Raw genomic sequence first — 19,450 nt, 5'->3', positions numbered from 1 at the left:
CGGGCACGTGGCGAGGCCCTCTCGGTCCATGGGCTCCGCTCTGTCGGAGGCGGCGGAGCTCCCCGTCGGTGTGGCTCCGTCCTCTCCGCCCAGGCGCTTCACGCAGCTTTTGACAGGCCGCCCTTCGCTCCCTCCGCTCGTTCTTTGGAAGGGGCACCCCTTTCCCAACCCCTCCACAGGGAAGGGGCCTTTTGGACCGAGGCAACCCGCGGGGCCACGCGGGCTCCCGACCCTCCTGCGTCCAGGCAGACTGGACCCTTCACCACCACCCCCCGCGACACCCCTCCCCGTCCACGCTCAGAGGTACGACCGGTTACAGGTCTAGCCATCGCCCCCCCCGCCAGTGCTGCAGGGGCGCCCCCGCGGGCAGGAGTGAAGTTCTCAGAAGTCGGGGTGACCTCGGCAGGAGGGGGGAAGGAGGGCTGCCGGGGAGGGGGCTTCAAGGCTGCCTGGGACCTTCTCCCGCCTGGGTCCGCAGCTTCCGAAGGGGGTGGCGGATGGAGGCGGCGGCGCGCCAGGCTAAGGGCTCCCCCTTCAGCTCCTCCGGCAGAGGGTGGGGGAGGGGCGCCCCCAACCTACCTGTTGACACCTCCTCGTCCCGCAGTCCCTGGGAAGGGCTTTCCAGCACCACCAGTGCCCCGGGAGGCTTCTCTCCGTCCCTTCCTTCTCGCCTGCCTTCTTCCTTCTCCCTCCCCTCCCCGCGAAGGGGGCTCCGGAAGAGGGGGGGAGCCAGAGGCGGATCCGGAGCCTCCGCGCAGCCTCCTGGCCGCTCCAGTCCGCCTTTTGGCGGCGACCCCGCTCTCCCCTCCCCTCCCCCTCCCACGCGCCCTCCCCAACCCCGGGGCAGGTGAGCCTGGCCAATCAGAGGGGGCGGCCCCAGCAGGTACTCGGCTTATCTGGACGGCTCTCCTAGGAGCGCGCCCACTGCGCACCGGGTGGATGGGGCGGGAGGAGGCAGCGGGGGGAGTGCGCGCCAGTGCCGGGCCACCTCCCCAGAGCCTCCTGCCTGCCTGCCTGCCTGTCTGCCTGCCTGCGGGCGCTCGCTGCCCGGCCCGGCCAGGCCCGGCCAGGCCCGGCCCGGCCCGCCTGGCTGGGGTCCGCAGGCTCCTCCGGCTGCCGCGGGCTCCGGCCGTCTGCCCGCGGCGCCCGTCCTGGCGCCCTCCTGCGCCCGCGCCCGGGGGGCCCCTCTCGCTCTCGCCCCGTCATGTTCCAGCCGGCGGCGGCCTCGGCGGCTGCCAAGCGCTGCTTCACCATCGAGTCCCTGGTGGGGAAGGACAGCCACCCGCTGGCCGAGGAGCCCCTCCGCCCCGCCGCCGCCCTCGGCTACCCGGCCAGCGCCGCCGTCGAGGCCTTCGCGCACGGCTTCCAGGGCGCCGCCGCCGGGCGCTCCCTCTACGGCAGCCCGGAGCTGCTCTTCCCGGAGGCCGTGAGCCACCCGCAGCTGGCCGTCCACCCGCCCCAGCTGGGCGCCTCGCACCTCCCGCACTCGCCGCACCCCTTCTTCGGCGCGCAGCCCCGCGACCCGCTCAACTTCTACCCCTGGGTGCTCCGCAGCCGCTTCCTGGGGCACCGCTTCCAAGGTAAGCCTCCGACGGGGAGGTCTGGGCAGGAGGGAGGCGCGGGCGGCCCTCCGCGCCTCGCCTGGGCTGCTGGCCACTTCTGGTGAAGGAGCTCCTCGCGCGTCCGGGGTGGGGCTGGGCGCCTTCGGTCGCAGCAGGTGGAGCAGTGCGCCCTCCACCCTCCGCCCCCCCCCCGGCCAGCGGGGCAGCCAGTCGTGCTCAGCGCCTGTGGGGGGACCTGGAAAGCCGTCCGCGCCTCGGGGCTCCTTTGCGCCCGCGTGGAAATTGGCCGCGGAGACGCGACGGGCGCCCGCCAGGCGCTCCGCGGGTGGAGAGGCGGGACCCGGTCAGGCTGAGCCACGGCCTCTTTCGGAGCGGGGGGCGCTCCGAGGAATGATGGGCTGCGGAGCGGGTGTCTGTGCAGCGAGAGAGGAACCTCGAGAGAGCCCGGCGCGCCCGAATCGGGGCGGGCAGAGGCCCGGTGGGCAGGGCGCGCCTGTTCCCCTCGTGGGCTCCCGTCTGGTCACTGAGGTCGACCTCCGCGCAGGCAGCGGGTGGGGCGCTTTCCCAGAAAGGAGCTCCAGCCGAAATGTCCCGTCGCGCTTCCAGCGGGCGGCGAGGGCCCCACCCGACGGAGCTGGGGATCCGGCCCACTGGTGTCCGCGAAGGCGCAGGGAATGTGGACAGCGCGGAGATAAAGAGACGCGGGAAGGAACGTCTGAGGCCACCCGCACAGGCACTTCCGCCTGAAACGAGATGATGTTCAGGGCCCTGCGACCAGGGTGACCAGGCGTCCTCCTTTTCCAGGACGTGTCCTCTTTTTCAGCCTCCTGTCCTGGAAAAGAACTTAAGAGCCCAATCCTGGAGCTTCCACCATTTCATAGGAGAATTTAGAGCCAATCCTATGCATGTCTACTCAGAAGTCAGTCCCATTATAGTCAATGGGGCTTACTCCTAGGTAAGTGTGGATCGGATTACAGCCTAAATGCCCTGGGAGAGCAGCGCAGAGCCTGCTTCTATCAATCATTAGATGTAATCAATTGCAGGTCAGGTACCGCAGTTTAAAATCTAACAGTAGGCAATGGAGGGTTTAAATCGACCACCTGAAACCATCGCGCGAGGGTTTTGAGCTCTTTCGCCTGTCCTACATTTTGGGGGGGATGTCCTCCATTTTGGGGAGCTGGTCCTCTCTTGCGGTCATGACATCTGGTCAGCCTGCCTGGGTCAGCCTCCCCTTTGAAAGGGGATTGGACACATTTCTGGAGGAAAACTCCGTCACGGGTTACAAGCCATGAAGTGCATGTGCAGCCTCCTGATTTCAGAAATGGACTGTCCGAATGCCAGCTGCAAGGGAGGCACCAGGATGCAGGTTGTGCCTGTTGTCTGGTGTGCCCCCGGGGCATCTGGTGGGCCGCTGTGAGATCCAGGAAGCTGGACTGGATGGGCCTGTGGCCTGATCCAGCGGGCTCTTCTGATGTTCTTATGACAGAACTGTCTCCCACTTGGGTGGGTGAAAGGAGCGGGGGCTTTGCGCGGGTCATTCAGGGGGGCTCACGCGGCCTGTGCACTAACACGGGCGGAGAAGTAGGCAGGCAGGTCCGGTTTAGCGCCCTGCTGCATTGGGGGCGCGCGGGCGGGACCTGGCTTGTGGGGGCCTCGAAGGGACTCTCCGCCGGCAGAACAGGGCGCCCCCGCACCTCCTGCATGTATTGATTAAGGGACATGCAGAACAGGGAGCCCTCCACGCCCGACGTTCCCTCGCAGCAGCCCGACCCGACGGGAGGGTCCCCCGCGCAGCCTCGGCTGCTTCTGGTGGGCGTCCGCGGGGAGGCTGAGCGCAGCTGGGGAGCCTCGGAGGAGAGAGGCTGTCCTGCCGCCCAATCCCTGCCCGCCGCTTTCCCGCCGCTCTTCTCGGGAGGGAGACCTGGGCGCGACCCTCCCGGTCTCGGAGTCGTTCAGGCGCCCCGAATGGAAGTCGAATAGCGGGGTGCTGCGTGGCCGAGACGGAGGTCGGGCGGGGCACGATCCCCCGGGGAGGTGTCAGAGGCAGGAACCGCAGCAGGCGCTGCACCTCGCCCGGGAGATCCGCCGCCCGCTCCAGGGGGCGACCCGCCCCGCATCCTTCATATGGGGACGGGGACGGGGGAGAAGGGCCGCGCTGCTGTCTCGACAGCGGAGCACTCCGGCTCAGCGCCCTTGAATGGAGAGGGCCCCTTTGCGGCATCCCGACCAGGCCCCGATCCGGAGACTTGGGGGGGGGTATCCGGCCCGAAGGTCTCATGTGGAGCAGAAGACCTTTCCTGGCATCAAGAACGTGCGGGGGGGGGCTGCTGCTACCCCTGCACCGACCCTGCGGACTGTCCAAAGGGCGCGGCGACCCCCCTCGGCCCAGTGCCGCGGCTGGAGGGTGCTGGGCTTGCGCTGGGCGCCTCGTCGGTAGTGAAACGGCAGCGCCTCCCCCCCCCCGTTTTTGTTCCTGGGGAAAGAGAGTCTTGCGCTGGACGGCGAGAGCTCCGCTCGGGGCTGCCGGGGGTCACTCGCCCCCCTTCACTTTTCATTACCGAGCCCAGAATGCAAATCCGCGCCCCCCCCCCCGCCCGCCCGCCCGCCCGCGGGTGAGAGGAGCGCGGCCCATCAAAGGGGCTTTGTTCGGACTCCGCGAGGGATTAGGACGCCCCTCCCCGCCTCCCCCTCGGCGCCCGGGGGAAGGGGGCGCAGCAAGCCCCCTCCTCGCAGGCTGCGCGTTCCTGCCGTGTCCCAGGCGAAGGGGAGCCGCCAAGCGCCGGGCTGTCCCGGGTGGGCTCCTGGGGCGGAACGTGAGCAGCGGAGAGGGCAAAGACGGGGCTTCACCGGGCGGGCTTCTGCCTGCCGCTCAGAGTTGTCCCGGCGGGCTCCCTGGCCGTGTGTGTGCAGACGGGGCGGGGGCGCCGCCTGGAGTTACCGGGCCTCAGCCGTCCGGAGCAGCGGGTGGGAAAAGCGCGCAGGGGTCGAGCCTCTCCTGCCTCGGCTCGGAGAGGGGCGAGCGAAGGCCGGGCAGAAGCTGGAGGAGCCTCTCCTGAGCTCGGGGCTGAGAAGCGGCACCGCAGCCGCGCCGGGAAGGACTGGCCGGGCCAGACGGTGTCCTCTTTTTCCAGGACGCGCCATTGGTTCAGTCGTGTCCTGAGAAAGCCCTTGAGGGCCCAATCCCACCCCACTCCAGTACTGGCGCAGCCACAGTGCAGCCCTGAGGTGAGGGAACAAACGTTGTGGAGGCCTCTGTGACCGCCCCCGTGCAGAATGCAGTGCAGACCCCATTGGCGTGGCTGCCTCGGCACTGGGAAGCTGGGCAGGACCGGGCCCTCAATGCCCCCCTTTCCCCAGGAGGGCAGCGCAGAGCCTGCTGGCAGTGAATGGACTGGATGCCGCCTTGAACGCAGTAAGAAGTCACCTCGTGCGTAAATTCAGCACCCCCTGCAATCCTGCATTGCGGGCGCCGGTCCTCGTCCGGCCCCGGCTGAAGGCAAAAGGCGCCCGCCCGCCCGCCCGCCCGCCCGCCCGCCTCGGGGTCCGGTGCGCCTTCCCACCGAAGGGGTTCAGCAGAAGCTCCCCAGCCAATGCTGAGGAAGCAGAAGCGGAGCAGGGCCGGCCTTGGGAGCCCCGCAGCGACGCCTGAGGATCGGGCCGTTCCCGAGCGGTGGGACTCCGCCGGGAAGCTCCGCAAACAGCAAGGCCCGATGCCACCGGCGCACGACTGGGCGCGATCCCGAGGCCCTGAAGGCGCCCGGTGCCCTTTGGGCAGGAGAGCAATGGCCACTCCTGGCCACGTGGACGCGGACACGCCTGGGTGTCACTGAGTGAAAGCCAGTCCCGGAATGCCCCTGCACTGCGAGAGGAAAAAGCCCAGGAGGAGGAGGAGGAGAGAAACGCAGGAGACCTGCTCAGAATAAAATGGTCAGGGGGTGGTGGGAGGAGAGAAGACCTGCCCAAACTGTGGCTCGAGAGCCGCAGGCAGCTTTGAGGCATGACGTGCGGGCTGAGCTCCTTTTAGCTTCACAGTTAAAAGTCATTTCCGCCCAACGTTGCATATGCGCAACAGGGACCAAATGTGCACGCCTTGGGCCAGGCAGAAATGGGTTAAAATGTAAAAGGGAAATAAGCTTCATAACAGGGGTGCTCAACAGGTGGATCGCGATCTACCGGTAGATCGCGAGGCAAAATGAGTAGATCGCGGAGTGCCGACCCCCCCCCCTTTCAGGTGCCTCTGGAAGGAAACGCCGGGAGTAAGGCCCATTGTACTCAATGGGGCTTACTCCCAGGTAAGTGTGGCTAAAATTGCAGCCTCACAGCCTAATCCTAGGCATGTCTACTCAGGAGTAAGTCCTGTTATACTCAGTGGGGCTCAAGGTACACCAACATACATTGTACACATAAATGTTATATGTTATGATGGCGCGAACATTGTAAAAAAAACTCTGGTAGATCTCCGGGCCTTGCTGGGTTGCAAAGTAGCTCTCGAGCCAAAAAAGTGTGAGCACCCCTGCTTTATAAGCTTTATAATTCTTTGCAGGGTATAAGCTGAGAGTCCAGTGGATTAAAACCCAAGTTGAATGTTGGTGGGTAAATACAGCTAAGAATTGAAACGCTTCTTAAATACTGTGGCTCTCAAACACCTGAAGTGGCTCTCCCATCCCGGCGTCGAAGGCGGCGTTTCAGTTGTTAGGTGGCGTGCTGAATATCAGTATGCACAAGCTGAGCCGGTCATTAGAAACTTGTTTCAAAAGGTAGCAACATCTTGTTTGGGAAATGCAGGCATCTTGCCCCGGAGCCCAGTATCTGCACGGCCCCTGGATACGGATTCCTTGAGGGAGCCCAGGGAGGAGGGGCGCATTTCTGAAGGGTTTGGACCAAAATGTTGCTACTGGAAAGTCGTTCAATGCAGGAAGTTGCAGGTTTACATTCTCAGCAGATTCATTTTTAAATGTTGGGTTTATATATATTTTTATCAGGAAATAATATTTTGTTTACTGTAAACCATTCGACATTTGATGATGGGTGGACGGATGGATAGATTAGTGAGTCAACAGACACAAATGGAACATTAGACGTGTTTTACTGGGAAGAGGGCTGAGCCCCGGCTGCTTGCGAACCGCTTTGCCATTGCAAACAGGAGGAGCCTGAGAGGACAAGCACCCTGGCCAAGAAGGGGGGGGGGGGAGTCATTTGCTTGGAACACAAAAGAGAGGGTCCGGGAAATGGAAAGGTTTGCTCGAGGAACTGTGAAAACGAAATAGTTTTAAGGAGCAGTCGGGTACGAAGGTGCAAGAAACGATCCGAATCATAACCAGCAGCATGAAAGCGCTGGATACTGACAGTCTCTCTCTCTCTCTCTCTCTCTCTCTCTCTCTCTCTCTCTCTCTCTCTCTCTCATTCAGAATCTATTCTTTTTTAAACAATAAACATTGTGACAGAAAATGCAAAAATAAAACTGAAGTATCTTTCTTATCCCCCCACCTGCCCTGCCCTGAAAAGAGCGAGAGAGAGAGAGAGAGAGAGAGAGAGAGAGAGAGAGAGAGAGAGAGAGAGAGAGAGAGAGCTGCTTCAGAGAACATGTAAATTCTAGACTAAGCGACTCAAGGTATTCCCTCCCACCCCCATATTTCTTGGAACTGCTGTTGTTTTCTATGCTTGCGACGAGCTCCCGCCTCCTGTTGGCTGCCTGATCTATTGGAAGTCAAATATCCATTGCCCAGTTTCTGGAGAAATCTTTGGTTTTAGACCAGCATTTTGCAGCTGTCGGTCTTCCAAAGGAGCCAGCATCGCCCTCTTGTTGTCTCTGGAGGCTGAAATGGACTTACGCGGAAACTTTTCCTTGTTTCTTCATTTGTGTGATGTAAACAAAATTGTGAACTACTTTCTGTAGTGGTTGGAAAACAGACTGGAAATAGTTACTTCTATAAATGAATCATCATCTGTAAAAGAGGTACGAATTCACTTCCTCGTGAACGTGCGCGCTGCGGTAACCTGCTTTTTGGTTGTGTAGTGCGCAAAACAGGCCTGAGAGCCGCTTGGACAGGGAAGCCTGCATTTGCATTCGTTGCATTTTACAAGGAGTTACCATTTGCATTTGTATTAGTTGGAGTGCAGGTCAGTCTCCTTTCCCACCACTTCTGCGTCTGCAAAGCACAGCACCCCCCCCCCCAATCCACGCCTCTCTGTCGGACTCCAAAGCCAGCGCTACAGCACCTGCGTGAAAACGCGAGCTGGCTGTCCTTAAACTGGGACACCTGTAAGCTGGGGGTCCTTAAGTCAGGGACTGCCTGTGCCAATCACTGCCCCGCTTCCCAGCAAACTTTCCTGGGCACGACCATCCCGCGCAGGGCTCTTCCCCATCACTGCGGCGGAGAAGAGTGTCCTTCAGAACAGGTCGCAGCTCAGCCGATGCATTTTCTCTCATCACCTGTTCTGAGAAGGCTCTGCAGAACCAGCCCGGCGCCCTCCCTCATAAACGCCTTTCCCACAGGATACTCTTCATTCTCCACACAGAATCCTTCGGAGAGACATTCCGCAGGACATTTTTGAACAGGCTGCCTGACATTTCTGTGGCTGGACTTTAGGGACTGAATAAATCTGGATCCTGCTTTCCCTCCTGCAAGGGAGGTGCTAAAAGTGACTCACAAGAAGGAAAAAATAAACCCTGTAAAATCAAATAAGATTCAAATCAGCAATTGACCAATTCACCTTTTTAAAAATCAGCATCCACTTGTATGAGGCAGGAAGGCAACCACCCAAATCCAAAAGCCATAACTGAATGCAGATCCTCAACCCCTTCGGTTTTTGGAAAACCCAGAGCTTCCTCCCAGCTTCATGTCACTGAATGTGCTGCAGAAATGGGGCGGCAGGTGGAAACTCTGTTTTAGGTTTTGGTACTACAACAGAGTCGGATTATTTCCAAGGGCATCTAACTCTGTCTTGGTTTACAAAGTTGTCTAACCCTTTCCCTAAATATTCCAGGTGGTCGGCTTGGTCTGTAAGCAGAATTCAAAAGCCACAGTCTGGTAATGTTTCATTAGGACCAACCAAAAAGAGATACACTTGCTGTCCCCGAGAAAAAACTCCGACCTGCACATGCTGCAAACACCCAAGCCGGCACTCTGCTCAGTCAGGTTTTTCAAACACAATTCAGCCAGTTCTTTAAAATAACTGGGTACAGTCGAGAGCCTGGAGGGAAGGAGGAAGCTTGAGCCTTGGTGGAAACTGCCAGAGGATATCTGTTGCCTGAGAAGTCTCCCTGTTTCATCACTGTGCTGTCACCACTGAGAAGGTGCTACCCAGTGGTGTAGTTAAGATATCTGGGACCTGGGGGCACAAAAAATTTTTAACACTGCCATATGGCAAAATAAAAACACCCCCATATGACCAAATCAAATTTAATTAATTACGGGCACAATCCTAACAAACTTTCCAGCACCGGCATAGCTGTGGGGCATGTGCTGCATCTTGCATTTGGGGGGCAGTCAAGGAGGCCTCCTCAAGGTAAGGCAATATTTGTTCTCTTACCTTGGAGTTGCATTGCCCTTATCTTGGTGCTGGAAAGTTGGTTAGGATCGTGACCTGTGTAAATTGTAAGATTACAATAAGATTAAAAAATTATTTAAAACAAAGATGCATCAAGTCTAATATAATAAAAATAAAATACACACTGAAATTAGTTAAACATTTCAGGTATATGTGTGAAGTATGGCCTTCTTATCTGTGGGTCCAGGACCCATTGATGTGACCCAATGTAGGTCCCGTGTCAGAAGGGCCTCGCTGTACCTCCCAGACGTGGCTAGAAGAGATCTGGAGGGCTGGGCTGGGCTGGGCTCCCTGCCAAAGAAGTGGTGCCCTCCATATGACCCAGAGGTCTGGGACTCAGGCCCCTTTACCTGCAACTCCCCTTAGCTATGCTGGCAGCACTACTCTGAGCATACTACCTGCCTGAAGGGAGAGTCATAGAGCTTCATCTCAGGGAACGTGGAGGAAGCAGAGCCCAGTCAGTTCTCATGGCCAGAGCAGCAATTTTCAACCACTGTACTGCGGCACGTGGTGTGCCGCAAATGGTCCACAGGTGTGCCGTGGGAGTTTGGGGGAGGGTCATTTATTCCCAGGGCCCTGGGGGTGTGAGTCTCCTGCCAGCAGTGCCACGTGCCAATAGTGTAAAAAAACAAGGGACGGTGTGCCTTGACAATTTAGCACCGTGTCATTTTCATTTTCAAATAAATTTCAGGTAAATTGTGCCATGAGATTAAAAAGGCTGGAAGTTGCTGCTCTCGATTAATGGCCACAGCTTTCATTTTCTGAGCTTTGTACGGAAGTTGATTCTGCACACGACTCTTCTGCCTGTCGTGGTCTGCTTGAGAGAGCAGCTTCCAGAGGGCCGGCTCCGCACAGGCTCCATTAAATGCATCTTTGCTCTGATTTCAAGAGGACAAAGTCTTGTCCTGCGACTGCATTTCTTGATTTCTTCAACATTTGACAACTATAATAATTAGCCTGAAACTAACAAGAAAAGAAATGTCTGCCTGTTTGCACATTATCCTTCAGTTCAATCAATGAGATTCTCACACGCACAGCATTGGTGGGCTTTTGTTTCAAGTGTTTGGGAAAGTGCAGCACAACACAAAACAACAACAACAAAATTGCTCCTTCACCTCCACCCCCCCATGCCACCACTGCAGGTGCAGTCTGTCTGCTGAACAGGACAGGAACAAGTCCTGGAGTCTCCTAATTGCAGGGTGACCAGATGTCATAACCACAGAAGAGGACCAGACACCCCAAAATGTAGGACATCCAAGAAAAATGTAGGGCGTGGCAAAATAAAAGCTAAAAACACTCGTGCATTGATTTCATGTGGTTAATTTAAACCCTAGATTTCTTATTATTAAATTAAAACTATATTACATATAATTTACTAATTACAAGAAGGCTATGAGCTGCCTGCAGGGGCTGCTCACAGGGAACATTTAAATTCTTTTCCAGGACACGAGGCTCTAAAAGAGGACATGTCCTGGAAAAAGAGGCTATCTGGTCACACTGCCCAATTGGAGCCCGGAGCTGGCAAGGGAAAGATTCACCTGAAGAGCTTTTCTTGAGGTGGCCATCAAGGGTATGTGATGCTGGAGGTTTAGAGGAGTTCAGCCCCCTGGCTTTGGGTGACATCCCTCTTAGCTGTCGCTTTTAGGAAACTACGGGTGAGCCAGCAGGTGGGGGCTGCTTGTGTCAAAAGAGCCCCTCTGCCCTTCCCCCATCATCTGAGCAATGAATGGCTGTGCACAGAAATGCGCCAAACATACAGTGAGTCCCAGTGAGGGGATGTGTTTGAAAATTTAATCACACTTGGGGGGGCATGAAACCTGCCAAATCTGTAGCAGAAGGATGGGGTTGTTCATGGTGGAATTGTGCTCTACGACACAGATAGATGGATAGATGGATAGATGGATGGATGGACAAGGAATAGTCAGTCAGAAAGTTTTTTTGCCATGCAGCATTCCATTGCCTGATCATATAGGGCTAGATATTTTCCTTGCCTTTTTTATGGAGCATGTTCTTTCTTTCTTTCTTTCTTTCTTTCTTTCTTTCTTTCTTTCTTTCTTTCTTTCTTTCTTTCTTTCTTTCTTTCTTTCTTTCTAACTGTTTTAGCACCTGCACTCTTGTGTCTCCTTTTAAGTCCTGTTTTTCTCCTGCTGCTCTTCAACATCCATGCTGTCTGTGGGGGGGAGGGTTGAGGGGGGATATGCATGTTGTCTGCCTGCCTGCCTGCTGAAGAGGAGCCCAGGCCCCCTTCCCAGCTGTGCGTCTGGGCAGGCCAGTGTTTGCGCTGAGCATGGATCCGAGCCAGGCATTCTGATGTAGTGTGGTGCTCCTTTTGTGTCACCCACAATAGAACTTACCCTCTGAAGTTTGACTTGAATATGGGGCTCCTTCCCAAAGCCTGCTGAGCTAATTGCTTCCTTAATTAAGCAGGCCCGGGCTGGAGATGTGTCGCCCTCTCCGGAGCTGCCAAGGTATTTGGCTCCCCCCAAAGACTGTGCCACATCGTGGGAGATGCTGTGTGCATCCCTGGAATCCTCTGCTTTGTTGGAGTGCCAGCCCCATTCCCCCCATTGCGGCAGCACCTGCGCGGTTGGGTTGCTGGTTTCGTCAGCCTGGCCTCCTCCACTGGCAGCCAAGCAGGGTGGAAGCGGGTGAGGTTACAGAGTGGAGAAGCCCTCGGCCAAGATCCATCTTCAGCACTCGGTTTAATTTAACGCCACTCGAGAAGGGCAGGAGACCCAATGAACTCATTTCTGTAATCACCGTGCAAGACGTGCCTCCTGTGACTGACAGGTGCTGCTGCAGACAGGAGGACTCTGGCAGTGCTGGGGACTTGCAGGCGGTTTGGATTGCTGGCTATGTGGTGGTGCCTGTACCAGAATACGGGGGAGGCCCAACCATCAGGCAAGCTGATATGGGGTGACTTGCGTCCACAGCAGATTGTGGGGCTTTAGGGTGCCTTGGGTCTGCCACAGATGGAGCCCCCCTGGATCTGCTTTCCACTGGCTGAAAGAGAGCAGAACAGGCACCTCTCCTTCTTCCCCGCACAGCTCGGGCGCAGTTTCTTCTGACAGGGAAGTGCAGGACTTCCGGTTTGCTTTGCCCCAGTGAAGGAACTCCATTTGTGTCGCCCTACCTGCTCCTCCCTGCAAGGAGCTCAGCCGGGGTGGCTTTTTCTCTTCTCCTGTTTCCACTGCAGGGCGGCAGTGGAGCCGCCCAGGCCAGGCAGCATTCCAGATCTCTGAGCTGGCCCTGTCTTGGAGGAGAAGATGCCAGGAACCCACCGCAGAAGGCTGTGAGAAGCAAATGGCGCTTGGTGTCAGGAGGGGCTTTCACAGCACTTTCAGACAGCCCCCCAGCACTGCCCAGTCCTGGCTTCTCTGCCTGCGGAATTGCAGTGTTCCTGCCGTGTTGCCACAGACACAGTGAACAGACCGTCCTCCCTTTCCTGTTGTGGTCTGCTGTATCTGGGCACTCAAAGTGGAGCAGACTCATTGCACTGCTGTGCAGCACTCTCCAAAATGTTGGATTTCCCCCATTTGTAGGCAGGGGAAACGCCCCATCATGAAAGTCAGTGCCCAGAGTGCAACAATCTCACATGAAAGGCTCCACCTGGGCAGTGCCACTGTCTTGGCACACCATCCACTAGTATCCCACCTGGCTGCCAGGCTGAGGGGAACTGTTCTATGATGGCTCTGGGGGTGATGCCGTGGGGTTCTGTTTGGCTCCTTGGCCTTTGGCAGCCCTGTGGGCTCTATCCTGTCCTCCGTGCATGAAGCCGACGGAGGAGGTGATCTTGAGAGTTCGGGTCGGGTGCCACCAATATGCAGATGACACCCAGCTTTAGCTCTTGCTTTTCTCTCCTCTTTGCGTCAGAGGATATAGACGCCCTGAACTGGTGTCTGGAGTCACTGTTGGACTGCATGAAGACTAACAGGTTTGACAAGATGGAGTTATTGTTCGTGCAGAGAACTATGGCCTGGGAATTGAATTTTGCATCTGTTCTGGATAGGGTTGTACCAGAGTTGTAGCTAAGGAGGGCAAGAGGGTCAATTGTCCGGCTGCCATTCCTAGGGGGTGTCAAGGGGCACCTTGAGGCTCAGGGAGGAGGCGCATTGCGTTCCCACTGGAGCTGAGAACAGCTCCTTCCTTGCTGGTTTTTCAGAGCAAGGTGGGCTGGCCTTTGGTTAATTTGCCCCCTTCTTTCTGTATTCACGCATGATTCATGCGTGGTTGTCTTTGTGGTTGAATCCTGTCTTTTGACTGATTGCTTCAAAGAAGGTGTTTTTAATTTGCAAGCAGCCTTGAGCTTCCTTTTCCAGGATTGGAAAGAAATGCATTAAAAGTCCAAGCTTATTGTTGGTCCCAGGTGGGATTTTCTGGCTCCCTTCAGTGGTCTTGCCTCTGCCTGGGTTTGTCAGTCCCCTGTGACAGCTGTGTTTTCTTCTTTGTGTTCCACGGAGCAGGGGGTGAGTGGAAGACCACTGCTGAGTGGACTCTGACCTGCGCTGCTTTCCCTCTAGGCAGTGATGTGTCCCAGGAGAGCCTGCTGCTACACGGCCCCTTTGCCAGGAAGCCCAAGCGGATCCGCACGGCCTTCTCACCCTCGCAGCTCCTGAGGCTTGAGCGCGCCTTCGAGAAGAACCACTATGTGGTGGGTGCCGAACGCAAGCAGCTGGCCAGCAGCCTCAGCCTCTCAGAGACCCAGGTGAGTGGCAGCCACTTCCCTAGGAAAAGAGGGCGAGGCTCTCCTCCCCCAAGCATCTGACAGGGAGTCCCTTCGGAGAGCTTTCCCAGTGTTTGGGAATTTGGAGGGGAGAGTGGCCCCATGGCTGGAAATCAATGCTTTAGTGAAACACCATTAAAAATAGCCTTGCCCCACATATACCCCACTTTCCACATGCATTAGCAAAGCATCTTACATGCAGTATAAAACCCAAATGTATCTTGACAATAACTAAGGAAATAAGCATAAAGTATCAAAGCTACTGCAGCAGAAACCCTGGCACGAAATGAGCAGACCAACGGCAGGGTCCTGACTGCTTTCACCAGTCCCCCTCAGGCAAAAAGGGGGTTCCTCCTCTGGAGGCACTGCACAGTGTCTTCCATCTGCTGAGGATGGGGGGGGGGAGACCCTACTGTGCCTCTGCTCCTGGTTTGCACAGACCTCGCCTTGCCTTGCCCGCCATCCACTTCCTTCGGAACATGCAGGCCATGAATGGATTGAGTGCAGCCAATGCTTGGGCCTCCTTCCTCAGCTGATGCACTTCTGGTACCTTGTCTGGTAGTCCTGGAGGAGGAACAAGCCCCAGGGAAGAGCTTCGTGGTAGGTGCTCCCAGGTGTCCATGAGGAGAGAGCTCCGCAGGCAGAGCTGAGCAAGTCCCTGCTTTTCAGGGCTGTTTGTGGTGGTGGAAATGAAATGCTGCTCTTGCTGTAGGAAACTCGCCCCAAATAGACCTCTGGCTTTCTGAGAGGAAAGGTATCTAGGAGGCAGCAGTCGACAAGCAATTAGGGGCTTGGTCGAGCGGGGTGGGTGGGCTTTATCCCTTCACAAGGAATACAGGAGGAACTCTGGCTTATGCCACGGGATCTCTGTTGCAAGGGGTGTCTGCAGGTGTCCCTCCCCCCTGGCTTTGGCACTGTTGAGAATCTGGAGTTCATGATGTGATCTTTATCTTGAGGACTTCGTGTTACCCCTGGCAGTCTGTGCTCCAGCCCAGTTCTGGCTGGCATGGAAAGACCTTTGAAATCCTTCGTCTTTGATCCCAGAGTCCTTGAGGGGAACCCCTTCTCCATAGGAACCCAACCCGCCCATCCTCTGTGCTCATAGTCTGAAGAGGGCAGAGGCATCCCCATGCGCAGCAGCTGACATGTCACAGTGCGCATCAGGTGCTCAGATCTGCCCAAAAGGTTGCAGACCAGGTTGCCGCGTCCACTTGGTGTTCAGACGACAAACACTTTGACGCGGAGTGAGCACCCTGGGAATCAGGAGGCAAGGCCCCAAACTGTAGAACCGACCTTGAAGGCTGGAAAAGTGTTGAAGCTGTTTTTACCATGATGGTGAAAAGTTGGGCACAATGGTAGGGATGTGCAAGGGCACACTTTTGCCCAGTTTCTCTTGTGGCTGTGCCCTGGTTTCCTCACTGGCACAGCATTAGACTTGGGCCTCCTGGGGTGCTGCTCTGTCTTATGTGACATTGTAAGATGACGCAACTTTCTTCCGTAAACCCTGCAACCCAGAACGTGGTCCTCACATGATTGTGAATCAAAGTTTAATGTGGTTTTCACAAAAAGTAGTCCTCCAGCTGGAAGGAGCCCCACGGGGGCTGCGCCATGCCTGGAAACAACTCCCTTGGACAGTGGAGGCTCAACTCTGGGAGACACTTGCATCTCGCGGTGAAGGACCAAGTGGAAACAGAATGATCTGTCCTTGGGCATCCCTGTTCCAACTCTCACCCACCCCCTCCTCATTCAGACCCTCCCCCATTTCCCTGTCTCCCTGTCCTATTCCTGCCCCCACACCAGTTGACCTGTGACCTTGCTGGTAGTTGGCTGTGCCAGTGCGCTGCTGACCTGGCCACTGTTTTTTGTGCCAGTTCCGAAACAGCTGCCAGTGGCGCACGGCAGTGCAATCTCTGTTCTGCTGCTGAGCAGCCTAGTTTGGACTGGGCCCACGAGTTGCTGGCCATGCGTGAGACCAAATGTGTGCTGCTGGGCGGATGCTGATGCTGGTTGGGGAAGAGGCCAAGATCACTCCTCTGTCACTTCCTGGCCGGGCTTGGGCTAGTTGTGTCCTCCACAGAGGTGGGGGACTGTGTTGCAGGGTCTGTGCCTGGAGACTGGTGGTTTCCTGAGAGCTCTGGGGGCCTTTCCCACTGCCAGGGCTGGCAACTCAGTTGCAGCCCTGGTCAATCCCTGGAATGAGGAAGTGGCCAGAGCTGTAGATCGGATCATTCCTGCATGGCCTCCGTCCTGCCATCGAGCCACAGCAATTCCTTGGCACACTGAGGAACGGACAGCAGTGAAATGACTGGGCAGTTGTCTTGAGCGGCATGTGGGCTCTATGTTGTCCCCATGTTGTTTAACATCTACATAAAATCGCTGGGAAAGATCAGCAGGGGATTTGGAGTGGGGTGGAACTCCTGTGCTGCTTGCACTCAGTTCAATCTCTCCTTTCGACCAAATGGTGAGGGGGGCTGTGAAGGTCCTGGAGGAACTGGATGTGTTTTAAGAAAGTGACTAAATCCAGTAAAGTAGGGGTTCTCCTGGTCTGGAAATCCGTGAAGCAGGTGGTAGACTAATGGAGTTCAGGGGAGATGGTGACGTGCGGGACCTTTTCTGTGATGACACCACAGCTGTGGAACTCTCTTTCTTATGTGTCAAGAACTGACCCCTCCTTAGAAACTTGGGGGGGGGGTTGAAGCCTCATTTAAAAAACATCTAGATGGGCGTTGTAAGTGTGGGTGGGGTGTCAGCAGGTTCTTGCACTCAGGGCTTACTGGATTTTTCTGTTTCCTGCTGCTGCTGTTTGCCTCCTTTTATGTGCACAACAGGATTTTATTTCTTGCTTTACACTGCAGCTTCCAGTTTGAAATTTTAAGCCTAATTTAGGTTCATGGGTGGGTTATGTATTTATGACGGGCTGCGTATTGGGTGTTAATGATTTCTATGTATGAATTACTATGGAATTTTATTGATGATAGACTTTACTGTTGTCATAGTGTTATTGATTTTATATTGTATTTGCAGTGATAAATCTTTATGAGCCACCTTGAGCCAGCTTTTACTGGAAAGGAGGGATGTGAATTTCTTAAATAAATAACTAAAATTAAGTAGTGGCATTTCACCTTCACAGGAACAGGGAGTCAGCCAGGATTTCTTCCAGATGTTCCCGATCCCGGGAATGCACGGGGTGCCTTGTTCAGGCAAAGCCTGGCTTCCCATCCCATAAAGTTTCCTTGTGTTTCAGGTTTCTGTCTTCTTAATCCTGTGATTGTACAAGGTACATTTCTAAATAATGCCTTTCAATATCTGACATATTCTTAAAAAGCTGGAGTAAAACTAACGCAGGGTCTGGTTTGCTTTCCTTTCCATTAAATATGGATCAGATCTGACAGTTGGCTACTGGATTTATTATGGAGGGGGCTCTTTATACAATTTTCTAAGCCTTTCACGCCCTAGGCCAAGGCCGCTCCCCACCTCCGCCTGGCCTGAATTTCATCCCAGTTTCATAGTCCTCCTCCAGTGGTGACAAGAGGCATTACCTTGCAACTCCCTGCCTTGTCATGGAGTCAGCAGGCAGTCCAGAGTGACAGACCACCTCTGAAGAACATGGGAGAGGGGAGTCAGGCTCAAGCCGGGACCAGGTGCCTCTTCCACAGGGTGGGTGGCATCGTGTCCCGTGGATGTGGCCAGCGTGCCAGGAGGCCAGGGCAGGAGGGGAAAGCTCAGGAGGCCAGTCTTGGACAGATCAGGCTCGTGAGGACAGGAAGCCTCTCAGCCAAAGGGCCAGGCGGGTGGCTGGGGGTGAGCTGCTGCAGGGGGGTGTTCAGTCTCACCCCTACCCAAAGCACATGCAGCATTAGGTGCAGGGGGTGTGGCCCCTCCTCCCACGTTAGCCCTGACTCTTCTGCCAGTTCCGTGCTAAACACATCCACATTTTGTGCATGCAGTTTGAGTGCAAGTGCAATATATTGTTTGTTCACGAAAAAACACAATTAAACTTTAGAGGTGGATGCTGGTCCCTCCCCAAAAAGAGAGCTGGAAGGAATGACATGGAAAAGTGTGCGCTGGCCCAGAAACGCAGAGAGGGGGGCTTCGCCCCTGAACCCATCAAGCCCCCGTCCATCAATGCAGGTGCCACAACAGCTCCCCTCATCGGCCACACTGGCTGTTGTTGAGCTGCTGCTCTTATCAGTGCATTTTCCCTCATTAATGAGCGTAACAACTGGAAAAGTGGACCCAGATGGAGGACAGATGGAGGGCAGCATTGTGTCAAAGCCCTCTCAGTCGTGCGTGACCCAGGTGTGATCACTGCCTGCAAAACACCCCATCTGGAGCTGCTGGAGTCGCAGATCTCGTTCAGCCATTTACCTGATATCTTGCAACTTTTTTTTGGCTTTCAAATTCTTGGATCTGCTGAGCTGAGCTGGGCAGCTAATTGTTAAAAATAAATACATAAGTAAGTGACTAAGTAAATAAATAAATAAATAAATAAATGGAAAACCACCCAGTGCCTGTGCTCCAGTTCAGGAGCTGTGAGAATCGGCAATGCGTTCCAACTGTTTGGGCCTGCACAAAAGCCCCGGTACCTCAGGCCAGGCTCCTTTTCCAGGGCCAGGTTCACCTGTGGCTGTGGCTGTCTTTAACCTGCCTCTTCCTTTCGTCTCACCCAGGTGAAGGTCTGGTTCCAGAACAGGAGGACCAAATACAAGAGACAGAAGCTGGAGGAGGAAGGCCCAGAGTCAGACCAGAAGAAGAAAGGCTCCCACCACATCAACCGATGGCGCATCGCCACCAAACAGTCCAGTGGGGACGACATTGACGTGACATCCAACGACTAGGAAGTGGTGGAGGAGGCTGCTGGCAACCAGACTCAGGAGAGGACTGTGTGGGAAGGGGGGTAAACTCTGAGACTGAACAAGGACAGAGCAGCCACCCACCACGCCTATGGGGCACCCATGGAGGAATGCAAGGTCTAGGCAATGACTCCTTCCCAGTGCTCCAGCCCATGGGTCAAACCTGTGGGAACAGGAGCCACTTGGCCAAGAGCAGTGGAGGCAGCAGACTCTGGGCAAGGAAGGGGACTGCCTCTTGCCCTGGTGGGAAGCCACAACCATCAGCCACATGAGCAAATAAACGTATCAACCCAGACCCCCCATGTGCGCACTCTCTTGCGCTGGCTCTTTCCGTTGCCTTCTTTTCCAACAAAGGCCTTTTCCTTTGAGTTATTCTTCTGTGTCGCTGAGTGCACGCGTGTGCTTGTGGCTGTGTGTGCACATCTTTGTGTCACAGACTGTGCAATCAGCTGTTTTCTGTGTGCGCGCCTGTGTTTCTGTGCACTAATAAACACACAGTGGGTGTGAAATGTATCACCTAATCATAGCAAATCTCTGACACAGGAGAAGCTGTCCCAGAAACACCTGCTTGAATCAAGGACCACGTTCAGTGCCTTTGTGCCTCTAGAAGAGGGTGGCTCGGAGGAGCTGCAAAGAGCTGGAAGGAACTGCTTCTGGTTCTGGGATCCACCTCTAGTCTTGGCGAGAGCTCCAGAAAGTCAGGTCCTGAGCCTGGCTTACTTTGGAGTCTGGCTGTGCACACGCAGCGTGCTTGGGAAAAG

The 19,450-nt window shown here is 55.8% G+C and overlaps 1 protein-coding gene across 1 annotated transcript; it reads left to right on the top strand.

Moving 5' to 3' along the window:
• The first annotated feature begins 1,204 nt into the window (after positions 1–1,204).
• Positions 1,205–18,674, top strand: EMX1 (empty spiracles homeobox 1). Its single transcript, XM_066632685.1, has 3 exons — positions 1,205–1,580; positions 13,634–13,818; positions 18,507–18,674. Exons 1-3 carry the CDS (start codon positions 1,205–1,207, stop codon positions 18,672–18,674), a joined length of 729 nt encoding a protein of 242 aa, XP_066488782.1.
• The last annotated feature ends 776 nt before the right edge of the window (positions 18,675–19,450 follow it).

The sequence above is a fragment of the Tiliqua scincoides genome, chromosome 6 (genome assembly GCF_035046505.1).
Source record: "Tiliqua scincoides isolate rTilSci1 chromosome 6, rTilSci1.hap2, whole genome shotgun sequence".
Classification (NCBI taxonomy): Eukaryota; Metazoa; Chordata; class Lepidosauria; order Squamata; family Scincidae; genus Tiliqua; species Tiliqua scincoides.
Note: the sequence above shows the minus strand (reverse complement) of the source record. Positions and strands in the feature narration are given on the sequence as shown.